The sequence below is a fragment of the Volvox carteri genome (assembly GCF_000143455.1).
Source record: "Volvox carteri f. nagariensis unplaced genomic scaffold VOLCAscaffold_18, whole genome shotgun sequence".
In the NCBI taxonomy this organism is placed as follows: domain Eukaryota; kingdom Viridiplantae; phylum Chlorophyta; class Chlorophyceae; order Chlamydomonadales; family Volvocaceae; genus Volvox; species Volvox carteri.
This window is the reverse complement of record NW_003307561.1, coordinates 1,016,057-1,033,773: the sequence shown is the minus strand read 5'-3', so window position 1 is coordinate 1,033,773 and position 17,717 is coordinate 1,016,057. Positions and strand designations below refer to the sequence as shown.

General features: G+C 54.5%; 3 protein-coding genes across 3 annotated transcripts; 1 reads left to right on the top strand and 2 right to left on the bottom strand.

Moving 5' to 3' along the window:
• Positions 1-395: 395 nt before the first annotated feature.
• Positions 396-6,147, bottom strand: elg19 (acetylglucosaminyltransferase; the record flags this gene model as incomplete). The annotated part of the gene is made up of 11 exons (XM_002950261.1): positions 396-632; positions 1,164-1,257; positions 2,450-2,577; positions 2,756-2,854; positions 3,198-3,296; positions 4,082-4,138; positions 4,475-4,557; positions 4,896-5,033; positions 5,492-5,589; positions 5,851-5,907; positions 6,131-6,147. 11 exons carry the CDS (start codon positions 6,145-6,147, stop codon positions 396-398), a joined length of 1,107 nt encoding a protein of 368 aa, XP_002950307.1.
• A 334-nt stretch (positions 6,148-6,481) lies between these two features.
• VOLCADRAFT_90801 (uncharacterized protein) lies at positions 6,482-10,131 on the bottom strand (the record flags this gene model as incomplete). The annotated part of the gene is made up of 6 exons (XM_002950260.1): positions 6,482-6,649; positions 7,386-7,580; positions 8,179-8,232; positions 8,712-8,846; positions 9,538-9,641; positions 10,098-10,131. The coding sequence occupies 6 exons, from the start codon at positions 10,129-10,131 to the stop codon at positions 6,482-6,484; spliced, it is 690 nt and encodes a 229-aa protein (XP_002950306.1).
• A 1,294-nt stretch (positions 10,132-11,425) lies between these two features.
• VOLCADRAFT_90800 (uncharacterized protein) lies at positions 11,426-17,064 on the top strand (the record flags this gene model as incomplete). The annotated part of the gene is made up of 7 exons (XM_002950384.1): positions 11,426-11,528; positions 12,784-12,967; positions 13,436-13,555; positions 14,114-14,289; positions 15,176-15,652; positions 16,350-16,546; positions 16,870-17,064. The coding sequence occupies 7 exons, from the start codon at positions 11,426-11,428 to the stop codon at positions 17,062-17,064; spliced, it is 1,452 nt and encodes a 483-aa protein (XP_002950430.1).
• Between the last annotated feature and the right edge of the window lie 653 nt (positions 17,065-17,717).

The following is a 17,717-nucleotide window of genomic DNA, read 5'->3' as shown; positions in this document are numbered from 1 at the left end:
GTCACTCCCCCTCCCCCCCTGGGAGCCACCGGTGCCTCCGCTGTACTGGACAGGTCCCCAAGCCGCCTCCAGAGAGGTCAACCCGGGGACCGCACGGGGGCCCCAACGGGGGAACGGACGGACGATGTAAATCTTACTTAGGTCCTAAGACGCGATGAGCGACATCCACAAAGTGGACACCAGTGCATTCACCGCAAAGCTCCTCTTGTCGCACGGGGGCCACACGATCACCCCACACCACACCACGCAGACCACCACCTTGCATACGGCGGCAACATGGCGCGCCCTAGATTTCTACGGAAGCCGCCAGAGGCTGGAGCCGCCAGAGGCAGAAGGATACTCAGGAGGGAGGGTAAGGGAAGGTGGGGACGCTACTTGGGCTCCGAGGATCTCAGTCACCGGTGAAAGTACTCGGCGGCCAAGTTATAGGCGCGCCGCTGCAATCCTGCCAACGTCCATTCGTACGCCAAGCCGTCGTACTCCCTCTCCCAAATAAACGCCCGGTAGTACCTGGCGAGACCCAGCCGCAGCCGCGCCAGGTCGGCCTCCGAGTAGCTCCGCAGCAGGTCTATCATATGCGGCACGTCGGCTAACCGCATGCGTACGGAAAAGTCCTCGTACGGGAGAAAATCCTGTGCATATTAGTACACAAACGCAAGACAATGGGTGAAAGAGAGGGTGCGGATGCCGAGTAGGGTGGGATATGTGCATGTGTCGTACCCACTTATTCACAGTCACGCTCACCCGCCCCAGGCACCCGGGCAATGCAACAGCCCTCTCCCGGGCAGGTAGGGGTAGGTAGATAGCCCTAGAGACCTCGCGAGTCCGAGAGGTGGCCCTGAGGTGCCTGGGTCTATTTGGACACCTTATGCAGAGACAGACAGACAGACAGACAGGCATGCAGACAGACAGGCATGCAGACAGACAGACATGCAGAAACAGAACCAGGCAGACAGACAAACACGCATGCAGACAAAGAGGCTATAGGTAGACAGACAAACCGACAGATACATTGTCAGCAGGCCAGCTAGGCAGACAGGTAAGGGGCACGCAAGGAGCAAGGAAAGAGAGCTAGGGGCATACAGCCGTACAGCCAGCCGTACAACGATGAAGGCACGGGGTAATATGTAATACACACTGCTACAAGTTACACACACACACACCTCAAAGGCCTGGTACACGTAGTCCTGAATGATGACCGGCACGCAGCCTAAATGAACTGCCTGGACCAGGCGATTGCCCCACCCGTGGCCGTACCTGCAAGCGTACGGCCGGACGTGCACGTGCACATTCTGTTTAGCTTCGCCCACAAATTTAGGTTTAGGACCAATTACTTTTTTTTGAGGCTAAAGCACTTGTGTTCTAAGTATTGTCATTTAATGTAGTTTGATTAATAGCTCGGGGCTTCGTCCTTGACGTCGTTAGCTTATATCCCCAAAGGGTACACCAAAGGGGATGACGTCCCCCTGTCTAGGAAAGCGCCAGAGGACCCTAACGTTTATGGATATGAGATATTGTTCATCCGGCCTTAGTCAGGCCGGTCCCAACGGATTGTGTAAATATTACAACTTTCGTTGTCTTTTCGACTTTAGTTCGCCCCCTTTCGTTCCCCTTTAGGGTGTTCGTGTGTATGTCATATGACAGGGGCCAACATTACCCCCTCTCCTCCACCCCACCCCACCCCACCCCACCCCTAGGATGAAACAGTTGTCCCGAAAGGACTAGGGATAGCAGTAGTGGTAGTGGTACGGTCAGCACGTAGATGCATCATGTGCGTGCCTCTGTATGTATGTGTGCATGTGAGAATCATTACCCCCCCCTGCTGCAAATGGTCCAAAAGAGAAACGGGGGAGGGGGGACGCTGCGAGGGGGAAGGAAGGGACGCGCGATAGTGAAGGCGCGTGAACCGTACAAAGCCATATATTTGTGCCGGTGCAATTAATGCATTTCTTTGTCTCATGACACCAAAAATGCATTAATTGTCTGATGACAAACATCAGTCGAACAAAATGAAGGTGCCGTGTCGCGGGGTTTCTCGTCCAGAGATCAGGGTAGGCCACACTTCCAACAAATTTCAAGTCTTGAGAAAGGGATCTTCGGAATACCGCCAAACGGATCGGGAGCGCACCATTTTGGATCAGGTCAGGTCTTGCCGAATCGGGTCGTTTCGTGTCAAGGGGTGGTGAATGAAGATGTGTGAAGAGAACGAGAGTAACAAAGGGGACATGCCTCACTCAACAAGAAGCGCATCTACCCCAGTACACGGCACATCCCATAAGGTACAAATCGCTCCTTGCAAAAGCGCAAGAGCATCGCACCCCTAGGCTCAAATTGAGAAATCGCCTGCCATCCCGACATGCGCATGCGTTACACATTCTCGACTTTACAAACACTCCATTGCGCGTGAAAATACCGTGTGCCGTACACCTAACGGCAATGCCGTACTTACGGTGCGATGCAGAACTTGGAGGCTCGGATCATGGCAAAGTACTCGTCCTCGCCGCCGCCGACGCGGCCTTCCACGAACTTGACGTCGGCCGGCAGATGGGTTATACTGCTGAGCATCTGCTTAATTGCCTTTAGGAAGGGGAGGAAAAAGGGAAGGAGGAAAGAGAGCGGGATGAAAGGCCGACTTGTAGTCTTGCACGGGAAGGAGGGAAAGAGGGCAGCCAACCGAACGCAACGGAAACAACGAGATAACTAATCCCATCGCGGTAAAAGCTCCACCTTTCGTCCCATCATATGCCGTACTCACGAGCCGTACACCACCGCTGTACTCGCCATCTGCAACACCGCCCGCAAAGAAGAAGAGCAAAGTCCGGTTGCCATCATAACCCTGGTTCGACACCAACCACTGCAAAACGAACGGGGCAACAAGGGTGGGTGGGTGGGTGGGTGGGCAGGAAGGAGCGGCAGCACGCGAGAGGGGAAAAGACGAAGATTCCATTGACTATTGAAATGCGCGAAAAAGTAAGAATACAAAGTATGAATATGAATCTGCCGTACAACGAAACCTCTAATTTTGCTTGCGCGCAACAACGACCGCAGTAAACGATCGCAGTAAACGGGACGTTGACGGGAAAGCGCAAAGAAAATAATTTCGGATTGTCGCCGTAATGTTACGATAAGGGTACGAATGTAACGAAAGAGAAACTCCATTATTCTACCCGCCACCCCTCATTTCGACTAATTCCCACCTTGTAGTACGGCGTGCTGAAACTGGGCAGCAAGGGCCCCAAGTTCACGGTTCTGGGGGGAACCACCAAGTCCCGTTTATTCTGGATGCAGGCGTAATCCTGTACGGCAGCACATCGGGGAGGATTACGGGAGGATGACGAAGAAGGGGCGAAAGGGAAGAAGAAGGAACGCACGAAAAGTACTCTCTCTTTTGCTCGCAAGCCTAGCCGAAACGACTTTTAGTTTTTTTATTGTTATTACACAGCGGGCTACCAAGTCGTTTCTATACCGTTAAGCAAAGAAACCTAGAGAGGCCAAAGGGCACATCGCCGTTCGCTGTAATAGACACACAGCCTGGAAGGGAAGGACAAGTGGCCCGTACCGGCACCGGCACAACACCTCAACAAGCTCAGCTCTACGACGGAGACCTGGGGCTAGCACTGCTGATGCCAACAGGGGGATCAATTTTCGCCAATACGGCTCCCCTGTGATTGACCAACTCACAGGCCTACAAATACCGGCCGGCGTAGAAGTGCGATTCAAAAGCTTTTATTTTTTATCTGTTACCGTCCCGGCATTGCTTGCCGGACATAAGAGATATAATACATACGTATACATACGTATATACATACGTACATACATACATGTTTGCATAGCACTCCCCTTGCTGCCGTTCGTCCTACACCCACATCTTCACACCGACATCAGTTGGTTGGTTGGTTGGGAATAACTTCTTTGGTAGAATTGCGGCACAGGGCACAGTAACTTAAGCACATACAGACATACATACACGATACCCTGTTTCCGGTTTTCGAAACAAGTCGTGTCAGTTCACTTCCTCTCACCCCGTCTCACCTTCTCACCCCACCCCCACTCCCAAACCCAAGACAAAGTGCCCTCTCACCCGATTACTAATTTCATTCCAAGTCAAGTTTCGGTGCTGCATCCCGAAGTGTACCACCTGCACATTTGCAGTACATTCACAGGGCGGGCATATGTAGTACATGTGTTGTACATGTAATAATACTTGGGAATGATATGAACAGAAAATGAATAAGCAAACAAAATTGGACATTCCATTCCATCCCACCCCCTGGATGATCCGAAAACACCGCATCCCACCATATAACCCCATATACACATACATACATACATACATACATACATACATACATACATACATACATACATACATACATACATACATACATACATACATACATACATACATACATACATACATACATACATACATGCATACAAGCGCACACCACTCACCCCCCCACGTCCCCTTCACCTTTATGACACTATCCTGAATCCACCGCTGGAAATGGCACGAGGCCCTATCGCCGGTGAAGAATACGAAGTGGTCGCGCCCGCCTAGAACCGGACAAGTACGGAGAAGTACGATATACGGACAAGTACGGAGAGAGTCCAAGAGGCGGCAGGAGGGTTGGGGGGAAAGGAGCATGGGAAAGAAGGGAAGAAACCGGACGACCGGAAAAACAAAAAACACAGACACAGCCGTGATGATGCGTTTTCCTCTCCCCTCTTTCCCCACTATAAAAACCCATCCCATTTGTCCTCATTCCGTTCCGTTCAGGTCAGGTCTGATCAGAACTGCCATTCCCAATTTGCTGTACAGACTCTCAACCCCTCCCCTCCCCTCCCCTCCCCTCCCCTCCCTATACCTCCGGATTTCTCGCCAGCACCCCTACCTGTACGATTGTAAAACGGCCACTTAGTACGAATATATTCGATAACCGCTTCTGCTTGCCATTGGCCGTTACGAACGTTGGTCGCGTAGAAGTACGTCAATGCAGGAACATAGAATAGGTTGGCCTCGTACGGGTTTTCTGTGTACGGCGGCGTGGGCGTTGCACGTTACGGGTTTCCCTTAGGGCCATTTCTTTCCTTCAAATGGAAGTTCGAGTGAGTGGCGCCGAGCGGGGAAATGGAGGGGAAGGGGGGGGGAGTAGCGGGGCACCAGCCCTCCCCCTCCCTCCTGCTGCTGCTGCTGCTGGGAAGTCTGTAGGTAGGACCTCCCTAGTGCACCTCCTCCCTTAACACACACGAACATACATACATACGTACATACGTACGTACATACATACACTTGAACACATACACACACACTAACCACCACCACCACCACCTCGGTGACATGCCCCCCTTCCCCTTTCCCCCTCTTTGTAGCTAGCTGCCGAACAGGACCCGGATTCGGATTCGGTGTTGTGCTCCCATACCCACCCCTGACTGGCCCTCTTCTAAAACCCCGAACCCCCCCCCAACCCCCCACTCCCAAAAGACTCACGTGTGCGTACCATATCGTCCACCAGAAAGTACTTCATAAATTCTTCGTACGCGGTGTAAATGTTGTCCCGGGTGTGTACGTCCTCCCCGAGCTCGTACCTGCGGATTCGTACAATGTACGAGCGCTGTAGCTTGTGGTGTGTGTCTGGTACGGGTAAGCACGCGGCGTATTCTGCCATAGAATAGTTCCGTGGATATGTTCGTGGATATGCGGGTTGAAAAGGAAAACCCTAAATGCATTCACTCCTAAAACCCTCTGCACTCCCTTAGGGTGTGATAACCCCTCGCCCTCCGCCTCTTCTACCGTATCTTGACGGGTCGCTCCCCCCCCTCCCCCCCCCAGCCGGGGCCACCACTTACGGAAAGGCGATCTCCCAGGGCAGTTCGTACATGTAGATCTTGAATTCCGTCCTGGATCTGGATTTATGTATGTGTGGGCATTTTGTTGTCAAAGGCACAGGCACACACACAAACAGCACACATACATGCAAACACACGTACATACCGTTGGCAAGTAGTCTACTTGGCCCGGATTTATGCTCTCGGGCCCAACCCCCTATTCGGGCCCAACCTCCACCTTTTCAACCCCCACCCTTCACCCTTCAACCCCACTGACTCACTCACTCACCCACCCCCTCACCTGACCACCCAACACATATCCACTTACATACATACATACATACATACGCACATAAACACATACAAATCTGTGTGCACACATACACACATACTCACACAATTATACAGCTAATCCACACATACATACATACATACATACATACATACATACATACATACATACATACATACATACATACATACATATGCGGCCTGAACCGGGGCCGGAGTGCACGAGACGAACCAATTCAGTATGCGACTGCCCCTCGCCCGCTATGTTTCGGCCCTGGGCCCCCCCGGCTTTTAAGCCCACTGTGTAATCAACGACATACATACATACATACACACGTACGCAGCTCCCTCCTTAAGAACCCTACGACCTGAGATCAGGGACCGCCCCTGGAGTTGCGGGCTGGAAGGCCGCGGTGCGGTGACAGCCGACTCCCCAAGCCCCGTCATCGCACTTGCAGAACCCGCTTTGGCACCGCCCTCGGCCGCCGCAGTTGGGGCTGAACCAGCAGGGCTTGGAGGGGGGTTGGGGCTGGTGCGGGGGGGACGGGGGTAAAGGGGTTGGGGGGGTCAGGTTCTCAAAGAACAAAATACCAGGACAAGGGAGGGGGGGAAGGGGGGATGCGACGAAATGCAGACGATTGACGAGAAGGAAACACACCCCTAGACGGATACCCCACGATATGACGAATACTGCGGGGGAAGACCAAAGATTCTGAAGGGGGGAAAGGGGGAAAAGACGAACCACGAACGAGTGAAGCTGCTGCCTGGGCAAAAGAGTGCACCAGAAGTACCAGAAGTAGAACGGAGGTAGGGGGTAAATTTACAAGAAGCTCAGAGGTCGGTGCAGGGGAGGGAGGGAGTGAAGGTACCAATAACGGTGTTTTTTTGGGGGGGCCGGGAGGGAAAGGGGAAAGCATGGGATGGGGATGGGGAAAGGGATTAATGTACGACATTATATGATGATGCAGCTCTGTGAAGCAGCTTTGGATTATCTATATAGGTTTCTCCTCGTCCCGCTCCTCCTCCTCCTCTTCCGGCCGAGTGGGGTTCAGTCATTTTGAAACATGGCAGAACAAAATATATGGCGAAAACAGTCTTTCCAACAGAGGCGCCAGTAACCGCCAAAAAAACGATAAACGGAACGAGGCAGGAACGGCCGAAGGAACCGGGACCCGCAGGACAAATATATCGATTTTCTTTTACCTCTGGGTCCGCAACCGACAACCCCCCAACTGTCAACCAACAACGAACCAACAGCCAATTACCGCGCCGCAATCTGATTCCGTGAAACCGTAATGGCACATGCACTCGGGTTGTGTCGCGTCTTCTCGTTGTATGCACACACCCCGACCGTTGGAGCAGTTGTTGGGGCAACGGCTCAGCGGTTGGGCGGTGTTGGGGGCCCTATGCCACACAAGCCAGGGCCGGTCCCACGGGGACTTGAAGCGCCGCTGTTCATCCTGACGGCGTGAGGGTGTGAGAGTGTGAGAGACGGGGTTGTGAGAGACGGGGTTGTGAGAGACGGGGTTGTGAGGGACGGGGTTGTGAGAGACGGGGTTGTGAGAGACGGGGTTGTGAGAGACGGGGTTGTGAGAGACGGGGTTGTGAGAGACGGGGTTGTGAGAGACGGGGTTGTGAGAGACGGGGTTGTGAGAGACGGGGTTGTGAGAGACGGGGTTGTGAGGGACGGGGTTGTGAGAGACGGGGTTGTGAGAGACGGGGCACTGCACTGCACGTGGTCCACGTGGCCGAATACATCAGGAGCCGCTGACGGAGGTGGACAAAAACACATCACTTCAATCTCAACCGTGTGTGTGTGGGGCAACGTATTAGGAGTAGACGCTTTTGCAAATATTATGTTTATTTGCCCGAAGGGGGCCCCCGGGGGGATTATTCAAATATGAAGAAAAGGTTTGGGGGCGGTGTTGGAGGAATGTTGGCGGACACGGCGGGAAAATGGTTTAATGAAACCCCTCCAGCTAGGGAAGCCCCTCAGCGTCGCAAGAGGCGTCTCGAGAGGTACCATATACGCCAGCTAACATGCCGTACATGCCGTACCTTGAGCCTGAGCTCCGGGTCGCTGTAGTCGCTCTGGCCCGCCATCTCGGGTATCTGTGTGCGTGTGTATGTGGATGTGTATATATGCCGTACGGCATGTTGAGGAGATGAGAATGAGGTAAGGGTTGCATTTGCGGTGAGTAAATAATGTCCGAGCCGTCGGTGGCTCTCTTTCCCCCTGCCTACTCCCCTTCGCCTCTGCTGCTTCCCTTACCCTTACCCGGCGTGTGGTATACGTGTCGTACTCCGACACAGAATCTGGATCCGGGTACATCTTCTGGCCGCCTTTCTTCCCCCTTCTCCTGCCCCACAACTCCTTCCCTCACTGTGGGCCGCTAGAGGCTGGATGCCATCCGGGTCTCCACGGCTTATCTCTTTCTAACCCGCTCTTTCCTCCCCCCTCCCCCGTCCCCCCTTCCCCCGTTAGTTATGTCTTCTTTACTTCTGGCGCATCACTCTTTCCTTACTCGCTCGTGGTTCGTCTTCCCCCCTTCCCCACCGCCCTTCCCCCTCCCAAAAAAACCCAGACCCACACGGGCAAACCACACCGTCTCCCGCTCGGGGTCCTCCGGATACCAGGAGCTGTTCTGGGGGCGGTCAGTCGAGGGACCCCGCTCCTCACTGCCGTACAGCCAACAAGTGGCATCGAACAGCTCCGCGCCCCACCACTGCAATCAATCACCCCCGTGTGGGGGGTTTGCCCGGGTCATTGTTTGTGTGGTGGCAGGTGGCAGGTGGCAGGCCCGGGGAGGAGGGGGGAAAAACGGCGTGTGAGTGCGCGTGTGCGGGTTAAGGAGGAAAAGCTGAGGTTGGGTTGAAATGACACGGGGCTGGGGCTGGGGTGAAGATTGCAATTGGACCTGTAGGTATGTACATACGTACGTATGTATGTCTTTAGGTGTGTCTGCATGTATGTATGCGCGTGTTATGGGACAGGGGGGTGGGAGTTTCCAAAGGCCTGGGCTGGGCACGGCAGGCAAGGTGGTGAGACGACGGGATATGGTTTATAAAGGAGGGTACCAGGGGAAGGGAGTTTGAGCACCGGGCAGTACGACAGGGTGCCGACATCGGGAGCCTCATTGGGGACTGTACTACAACCAAAACCCTGAACTGCAAGAAAATCAGCAATGGCAGTAGCAACAACAGTAGCAGTGGCAGTAGCAACAACAGTAGCAGTGGCAGTAGCAACAACAGCAGCAGTAGCAGTAGCAACAACAGTAGCAGTGGCAGTAGCAGCCACGCCACCACCTCCTAGACACCCGCGTCTGAGTCCTGACCCGGCACATTTGCTTGCAATTCCTCACAAAGCACCGTACAGTACAGCATTCCCCGTCGTACGACGACTTCGTACATTCGTACCTGATTGGTACATTTGTTGGTGTCTGGGCCGTACTTGCTGCAGTACAGGCGGTAGCACTCCCGATAGCATTCGCAGTTCTTAGGCATGATGAAGCCACATGAACCTGTTTAGGTCGCGTTGGGTTGGGTTGGGACGACATTACAGTCATGATAAGAAGAGTGGTATCTGGGAAGATCAAGCGACGAGTGATGAGCTGACATAACTGAGAAGAAGGAAAAAGAAGCAACAAAAGGCAATGATGCCGTACGTGGCCCTGCCGTACATTGATGCTTTACGCTCTTTTCTTGCCCAGAGCGCGCACAACCCGACCAACGCGACCCAACCGCGACACACACAACAATTGCTGTTCCCCGAATGCCCATGAGAAAACACACAAAGCCCCCAACTTTTCCCCCGGCCCTCCTTCATCTCTTCCCTCACCTTTGCATATACTTTCCCCCCGGGCCCCGAGCCTGCATGGGCTGCCCTGAACGCCATCCCCCCAACCCGCCGCCTCGCCCTACCAGGTGCTCAGTCAACCAACCAACCAACCAACCAACTACCGAGCTAACCGACCCACCCGGGTCATCCGGTGTCTGTCGGCAGACCGCCATCCGGTCGACCTCGCAGGAAGGACCTGAAGATTAGCTCAACCAGCGGGTCAGGGGACCCAGCAGGCCGGGAAAGTAAGGAAAATAATGGAAGGAAAATAAGAGAGGTGATGGAGAGGGTTATGGAAAGATGTGCGGTAGAACACGACGCAGGTGTGTGCGTGAGCTTCCGGGGGGATCCATGGAGAATGTAACCATAAACAGCTCCCCTCCCTTGCACCGCGCAGTTCTCCGAAGAAGAGGTGGTGTCCTACTGAATTTCAATGCTGAACACGTAGAAGAGGCACTGGGATAAGGAGCGGGCCAACCTACAATCCCTGCAAGTTGGACCAGGCCGATGGGCCCGAGGGCCCAAGTGAAAAGCACAACACGGCAACATCCCTGGGATCCAATGCTAGCTTCGCTTCGAAGCCCTCGAAATTCCTGCATAGACACTAAACTCGCCTGCATAGCCCCATGGGCACTCGCATCGCCCCTCCTCGTAGTTGCAATTACCCCGTTGACCGCTGTTTCACAAACCATCAAACGGTTATGGATTGTAGACAGCCTTTAAATCCGTATATAGCCTTATTGCCCTTATCCCGGGCATTCGCCTAGACCCGTTCAGGATGCGTGACTCACCAGCCGTCTGGGCAGCCCTTCAGAACAGGTATCACAGGATTACCTAGATCATTTTGGCCTCGTATGATTAAAAAGTTTGTGAGGAACAACAGCGACACTCGGAGTCCTCCTAAAGTGCACCGCATCCTTCGGGGCGAACAAAACTACATCTATCACTATGTATAGTTCAAGTTACAAGTGGCTCATGATTGGTCGAGTCGCGGACGTTTCCATATTTAATCGAGGTAGTTTCATAGCTAATAAAAAGTGTGATGCCGATGCCATTACCCTTTGCATGAAAAGTAACTTTCCAAGAAGGAATAAAAAATTATGCATACTTGATCACCTGCCGACTCCCTAGGACTGCCACAAATGCATATTACCCCATTACGGTAGTGATCGCACCAGCGAGTTACCAGTGATCGCACATGGCAAACACATAGGCCTCACGCGGCTGTATGCGTGAAATATCATAATTTAGCTACCTAAGGTATTCCCGCAGAAACAGTTTACTGTGTACCAATAAAATCCATGCACCGAATAAAATCCAATAGCACCCCCGACTTATTTCAACCCTGTCCAAGCCCTGTCCTGCCTTAACGAATGCGGCCCTGGACGCATGACCTCAGCCTCCGGTTCCCACTTTTACTCCCTCCATGAGTCACTGCTGCCCTCATGGGGTGCAGTCCTATGCAAAATGGCGTCACTCAGAAGTCTCCGCAGACTGCAGGGGACTTGGGCGGAAAGGAGACGGCCGGCCGAACAGGTTTGGGGCCGTCAGAGGCATTGGGCAGTTGGGGGTGAGGCTAGTGGTGGTGCTTGGCAACTCCTCCGCCCGTGCCACTGCATTGCCGCTAGCTTTTCCTTCGTTGATGCCACACGCGCAGCTTCCAACTGATTTGTCGTTGGCTTGCATTTAGCGCCGGGTGCGCAACGCCTCACACGCCGCGCCCAGGAATCATTTTGTGTGTCAGGATGGGTTAGAACGAACGACGTGAAGGGCCACTCCTGGAGCCCTGGCAGGGTTGACATCAACAAATCTGATATCAGCATCTTTCACAATGACAGCAGATGACTTGTGGGATTGGGGCATTGCTGCCGTTGGCCGGGTTAGTTTACAGAAAGCGGTTGTTCGACAACCAACACACCTGGTAGAAAAGCACAAACAGCTAAAAAAGCAACCACCGCTGCAGCGACGGCCTTTGCATCATTGCCTAACAACCGCCAATTCCTGTTTGTTTGGCCATTAGTTGTGGCAGGCCCATTTCAGGTCCAATCCGTGAAAGCTGGAAGGCCCTGCCAAACCCCCAGCTTCCCGATATGTTACGTCGCTTACATCCCGTACCAGAAGTCCTGGATGAGATAAGACACCATCAGCGTTTGTTCCTGAGTTGTCTACCCGTATGCGCGACCCGTATTGTCAGGCGCGCGGAGGTGCTTTTCCTAAAGAAAAACAGGCAAACCCTAAAACAATGCGGAATGCTATACAGGAACATCCAGACGAGGCAGCCTTAAGTACATCTTAACTTGATACCAATGCTTCAGGCCGACGTCAGTGCGTCACTGTCGAAGACGCTGAGAACCCAGATGCGTTTGAGCGAGCTGCTCAACACGAGAGGTTTATTCCCAAGGAGGACAATTACAGAAAATTACCGTCTGAAACTCTAGTCAAGCTGTCTTTTAAAGAAAAGTTGCCTGATTACGGAGCGACAGGACGAGATGGACGAGATGCTCGCAAAGAATTAAGATGGCGCCCTGGGACTGCCGGAGCATTTGTGTATGCAAGATGTATGATTGCGCAAAACGAAAACTCAAAAGTCCAGACTCTTGGCGTCTCCCTGCTCCGATAGGGCTCTCGGGGCAAACTTGGTGTCAAGCGCATGTTTCGTAGCGATTCCGATAGCTTCTAAAGTTGTTTGGGCTGCTCGTGGGCAAATTTGACGTCAACTCGCTTGCTGCGATATGGGTGGCAGGAGTAAGTTCGCTCTCTACGCTTTGCTCGCAGAAAGCCAAGCCTGCCTGCAGCGAGCAACACTCTTGCTCATCCTATCACAGGACGTGCCCACGGTGTGTCAGCCGCTGCTGCGTCTTGCCTGGAGTTGGCCTCCCTCGGCCGAGACGGCCCTGGCAGCGTCAGCACCGCGTCAGTTTGCAGCGCGTTCAGCTATCTTGACGGAGACGCGGAAGATATACAGGTTGATGAATTCGAGCGGCGGCTTGATGCATTGTTTGAGAAAAGGTGCACCAAGCGCAGCTATTCGAGTAGCCGGTGGTCATCCCTTGAACTGCACCTTGACCGTGGCCGTCGGTACTGCATTCTCCCCCAGGGGCTCTACAAGAGAGAAGGCCCTTGAAGCTCTCGCTGTCATGCTCAGAGTGGACTATCGTGGCAGCGACTGCATATCTCAGTTGAGTAACCGTGCCTTGCTTCTAGCAATTGGCCTGCTAAGACAACGTCTCTTCCCCCCCCTTAATTCTCCATCTGCAACGAAAGACCTCATCTGTCTGCCTCAAATCTCGTATTCGTCTTAAAGCTCAGATCGTCTTCCCGGACCCCTGCTATCCTCCATCTCTCCTACCCATCCCCCGGTCAAACTCTTGCAAGACATGTCAGAGATACTTCCCGCTGTCATCGCCTCTCAAAGTCCTTTTATCGACTGTCATAACTTCTCGGCTCCTTTTGATTGTTTTGATTTTTCCCCTGCAGCAACGAGACTCTGACCAGTCGCTGCTTGGTGGCTGTTAAGCGAGGCTCCGCAGTGGAGAGTAGCTTGGCTTGCCAGTTGCTGGGGCTGCACATCCTAACACTGGGGCAACCTGATGAGAGGTGGGAGAGGGGGGAAAGCGAAACGGGAGGTATTGAGGAGAACCGTCGGAGGGTGATGGAGCTGGTGGGAGAAGATGGCGGTGCTGTGAACGAGGTTGGAAATAGGGCTGGGAGATGCGGCCGAGGGGGAAGGGGGCGAGGGGGAAAAGGTACATAGGAAACGCATTGATGGAAATTGATGCATGATTCAAGGCAAGGCAAGGTGCAGCTGACGCGGATGAAAACGGCAGCGCGGCGTAAACAACCTTAAGTGTCAATGATTGTCATATCACCTAGTATCGGTTAGCAGAGAAAAAGGATTGCTGCCAGGCTTGACGAGAGGATGATGCACTTCTGCCCCGCTTGAGTACTCAACGAGCCACACAACTCCTTCTGAGCCATGTTTTGCTATGCGCGCCATACGAAACCTATGCTGCAACACGTATGCTGCCCTGCAGGTCGCACCTCTGTTGTGCCCCTGTGTCTCTTTCTCCATCTCCGTCGTGACTGCCGCTGCGCTGCAATCTGTCAGTGATGTTCGTTGGTTGACTCGTTCATGTGCTATTTTCATGCCGACAGGCTGTTTCAAACACTGAGGCCAGAGCTGGAGCGGAGCGCCAGCGGCGATGCCGGCGGTGGAGCTGCCGTACAGGTAGCAGCGATGGACACGCTGGCGCTGGCGGCGTTCGTGCTAGCGGAGGACGAGATCGGCACCCGGGTCACCATGGACCGTCTGAGGGGGATGTGGCGGAAAGGTGGGTGGGAGGTCCGGGGACTGGAGTCGGCTGATTACTTGGTCGGGATTGCTGTCGGTGCTTGGTGGGAGGGGGGGGGATGGGAGTTTTGCGGCGGTGGGAGCTCACGGAGAACGACAAACTGGTGGTGATGTTCACTTGCTCTCACTTGTTCTTCGCGACGTACATACGCACATACATACATACATACATACATACATACATACATACATACATACATACATACATACATACACACATTACATACATAGGTCAGGCACTACCGGTAAGGCACGCACCAATGCCCCCGGAGGTTCCGGGATCGAGACCTGTCAGGGTTGAAAATCCTTTTGATGGTGGAAGGTCAAAGTGCCCCTAGTCGATGGACGGTGGGGACCTGGGATAAAGATGACCTGCGAGCCGACCAGGAATGGAGTTGAGTCGCCGTTGATCCGGCAGATTCCGTTGGATGCCGGTGTTGGGTGCGGAATCTAAGCGATCCACTGAGAAGTTGACTAGGGTGACTGGGTGAGGGTGCCCCGGAATACGGGGGAAGGCAGGGTCTGCCGGGTAGCGGCCGCAGGGTGAAAATATGACCCCCCTGTCCCACACGTCATACATACATACATACATACACACGCGGGGATTTTTTCCATTCCTGGGAACACCTTCACGCGCTTTGTTTACCTCCCCTGGAGCCCTCCGGGTGATAGGTATCAGATATAGCGCTTGCACAGATAGACGATGTGGAGACGGACGCGGTCTCCCAATTCGTACGCCGTACGGCCTCACAGTTGGGGCTGAAATGCGGTCGTGCATAGGGTCGTACAACGCGAGCTGCACTGCACACACGCGCACCGACCCGTGAGGGGGAAATTGCTGTGCCCGTCCCCGGCCATGCCGCCAGGTGACGTCAAGGCCCGAGCCGCGGCCGTACGCGGCTGGTCATTCCTGCTCACATCTCTGAATGGCGAGATGCGCGACGACGAAGCGACGTCGTGCTTGGCGGCTCTGGCGGGCCTTATGAACGAGCGAGATCTCGAGTTGCGGACAGCCGCTGGCGAGGCTGTTGCCGTACTGCGGTGCTGCTGCTCAATCCGCGTGCTGGGTTTGCTGGCAGGGGCTGAGGAAGCCGAGGGCCTGGTGGGGGAGGGCGACGGGGAGGTTGAGGCGGCGGACGTGTACGACAGTCAGGAGCGGGAGGACGGATGGGAGGACGAGCGAGATGACGAACATGAAAAGTCCGAGCGGGTGGAAGTCGATCGTGCGGGGAGCAATGCCGGCCGCCATGGCAGGACGCGCAATGAGGATCGCGACGGTGGCGGTGGCAGCGGCCAGCTCGCTGAAGTCTTGGAGAGAATGCAGAACCTGGCATCAAATAAATGTACGCAAGTAATCAGTACGGCAATAGTACGGCATTAAGCTAGGCATGATCGTAAACTGGTCGTCTGCATACGACGGATGTCTACTTATCCTGTTCCCTCCTGGCCCGCGGTGCCCCATTTCCATTTCCCATCATCATCCCCCTCGTAAACCCCCCCCCCAACACACACACCCTGGCGCGGCTGTTCGACCTCTTTTGAACCCTCTTCTCCTCCTCTTCCTGCCCCCCCCCCAAATCTTTGCTGCTTGCATCTGGAGTTCCGTTTACTACATACGATTTCCTCCGTTCCCCTCCCTGCCCTTCCCCGGGCCCCATGCATGCATGCGTGCGCACCTCCCGCACTCAAGCTGATTGTGCGACCGGACCCGCGACTCCCCCGGCCCCCCCTCCTTCCACACCAACACTTACTTCATTACGGCTTGGTTCTACTGCTTTTCTTCCGCTCTTATTCTAGTCTTGGCGGCTAGGTAGGTAGGTAGGTAGGGTTCCGCAGTCGTCATCATTGACATCATCCTTCCTTCGCCTCCTTCAAAACCGCCTACTGTCAGTTCTGCTTCTCTTTCCGTGTCAACAGCTTCACTCGTTCACGTGGGTCGTCTTTCCCCCTCTTTAACCTCCCCTGGACTACCCGTCCACCTACCTAGGGTATCTGCATTTGCCGGTGGTTCATCTTCCCCCCCTCCCCCCTTCCGTCCAGGTGAAGCCCTCCGGCGCAACCGCCGGGACCGAGCTGCCCTGCGGTCCACCTTCCGCGGCCTGGTGGCGGTGCTTAACGACGGCCGGGTGCCGGAGTGCCGCATCAAGCTGCAGTACGGAGACTCCCTCACGGTGGAGGGGGTGGCGGCCACTCAGCGACTGGCGTTTCTGAGGCGCTTTTTGGCGGGGGGATTCCAGGTGTGTGTGGAGGGGGGGAGGAGGATGGGGGCCGGGTGTGAGGCAGATGACCCTCCACGGGGTTTGCTTTCCATTATCAAAATCCCCCCTCTCTGGTTAGTTACTTCATACAAACGTCTGACGTATCAGTCTACCCTTGGCATCATCTTCACTCGTTCGTGGTTCGTCTTTGCCCCCCCCTCCAGCAAACGCGCGAACTTAAAGCGCCGGGGACACCTTTCTCGCATTATTTCCACACGCCAGGAATCTACTCCAATCCAACTCATCTCCGTAGCTTTTTCCCCACCCACCGTCCCCGCAAACTCACGTTGCGTGCGGTGCAGGCGCATCTGCAGCACAACCCGCTAATGCACGACGTGTTTGACTTCCGCCCCCGTACGGAACGTCCCGAGCGCCTGAGTGCCGCGGAGAAGCGCCTCACCCGCAGCTGCCACAGCGCCGACGCTCGGGCTCGAACCGCCGACCGCCAGTGGGCCCGGGACTCCAAGGCGTCACGTCTGCATTTCGGCGGCTGCTGATAACGATGACGTGGGCCGCTAGTGGCACTGCTCTGCTGCCTGCTGCTGGTGCTCTTTCCTCAGTGCGTTGTCTTCTGTGCTTTGTGCTGTCCGGGAAGCTTACGAAGGTTTTGGGAGGAGGAAGAATGGGAGGGCGGGAGGGATGGAAGAGTATGTTGCTGCGCGACAGTATGTTGTTTTTGCTTCTGCTTCTGCTTCTGCTGCTGCTTCTGCTGCTGCTGCTGCTGGGCAGCAGGCGTTGCGCGACGGGTCGAAAGGAAATGGTTTGGAGGAAAATGATTAGGACAAAGAATGATCAATAAATCTCGGGCTCGGAGTTAGACATCCGAAAATCCGGTCCAGGGGAGGCCGGGGACGCAGGAGGGGGGTTGTGGTGGTGATGGTGATGGTGCTTGGGGGGAGGTGGTCAACTGTGCCGTTGGCTCCAGTAAAAGACGGTTAAGTTTATGAATTGTGGACCGGGCCGTGAGAAAGGAACGGTTGGAGAGTGGATTTCGCTGCGATGCCATCAACGGCAGCGAACAGCAGGCAAAATGTGTGGCTGGAGATGGATGGAATTCCGTTAGCTAGCAGTTGTAGTAGCCGCGTAGGCGCCGTGGGGCGCTCCAATGCGGGTCTAATCTGTTCTTCACTTTATTTCCTTGGAAGACCTT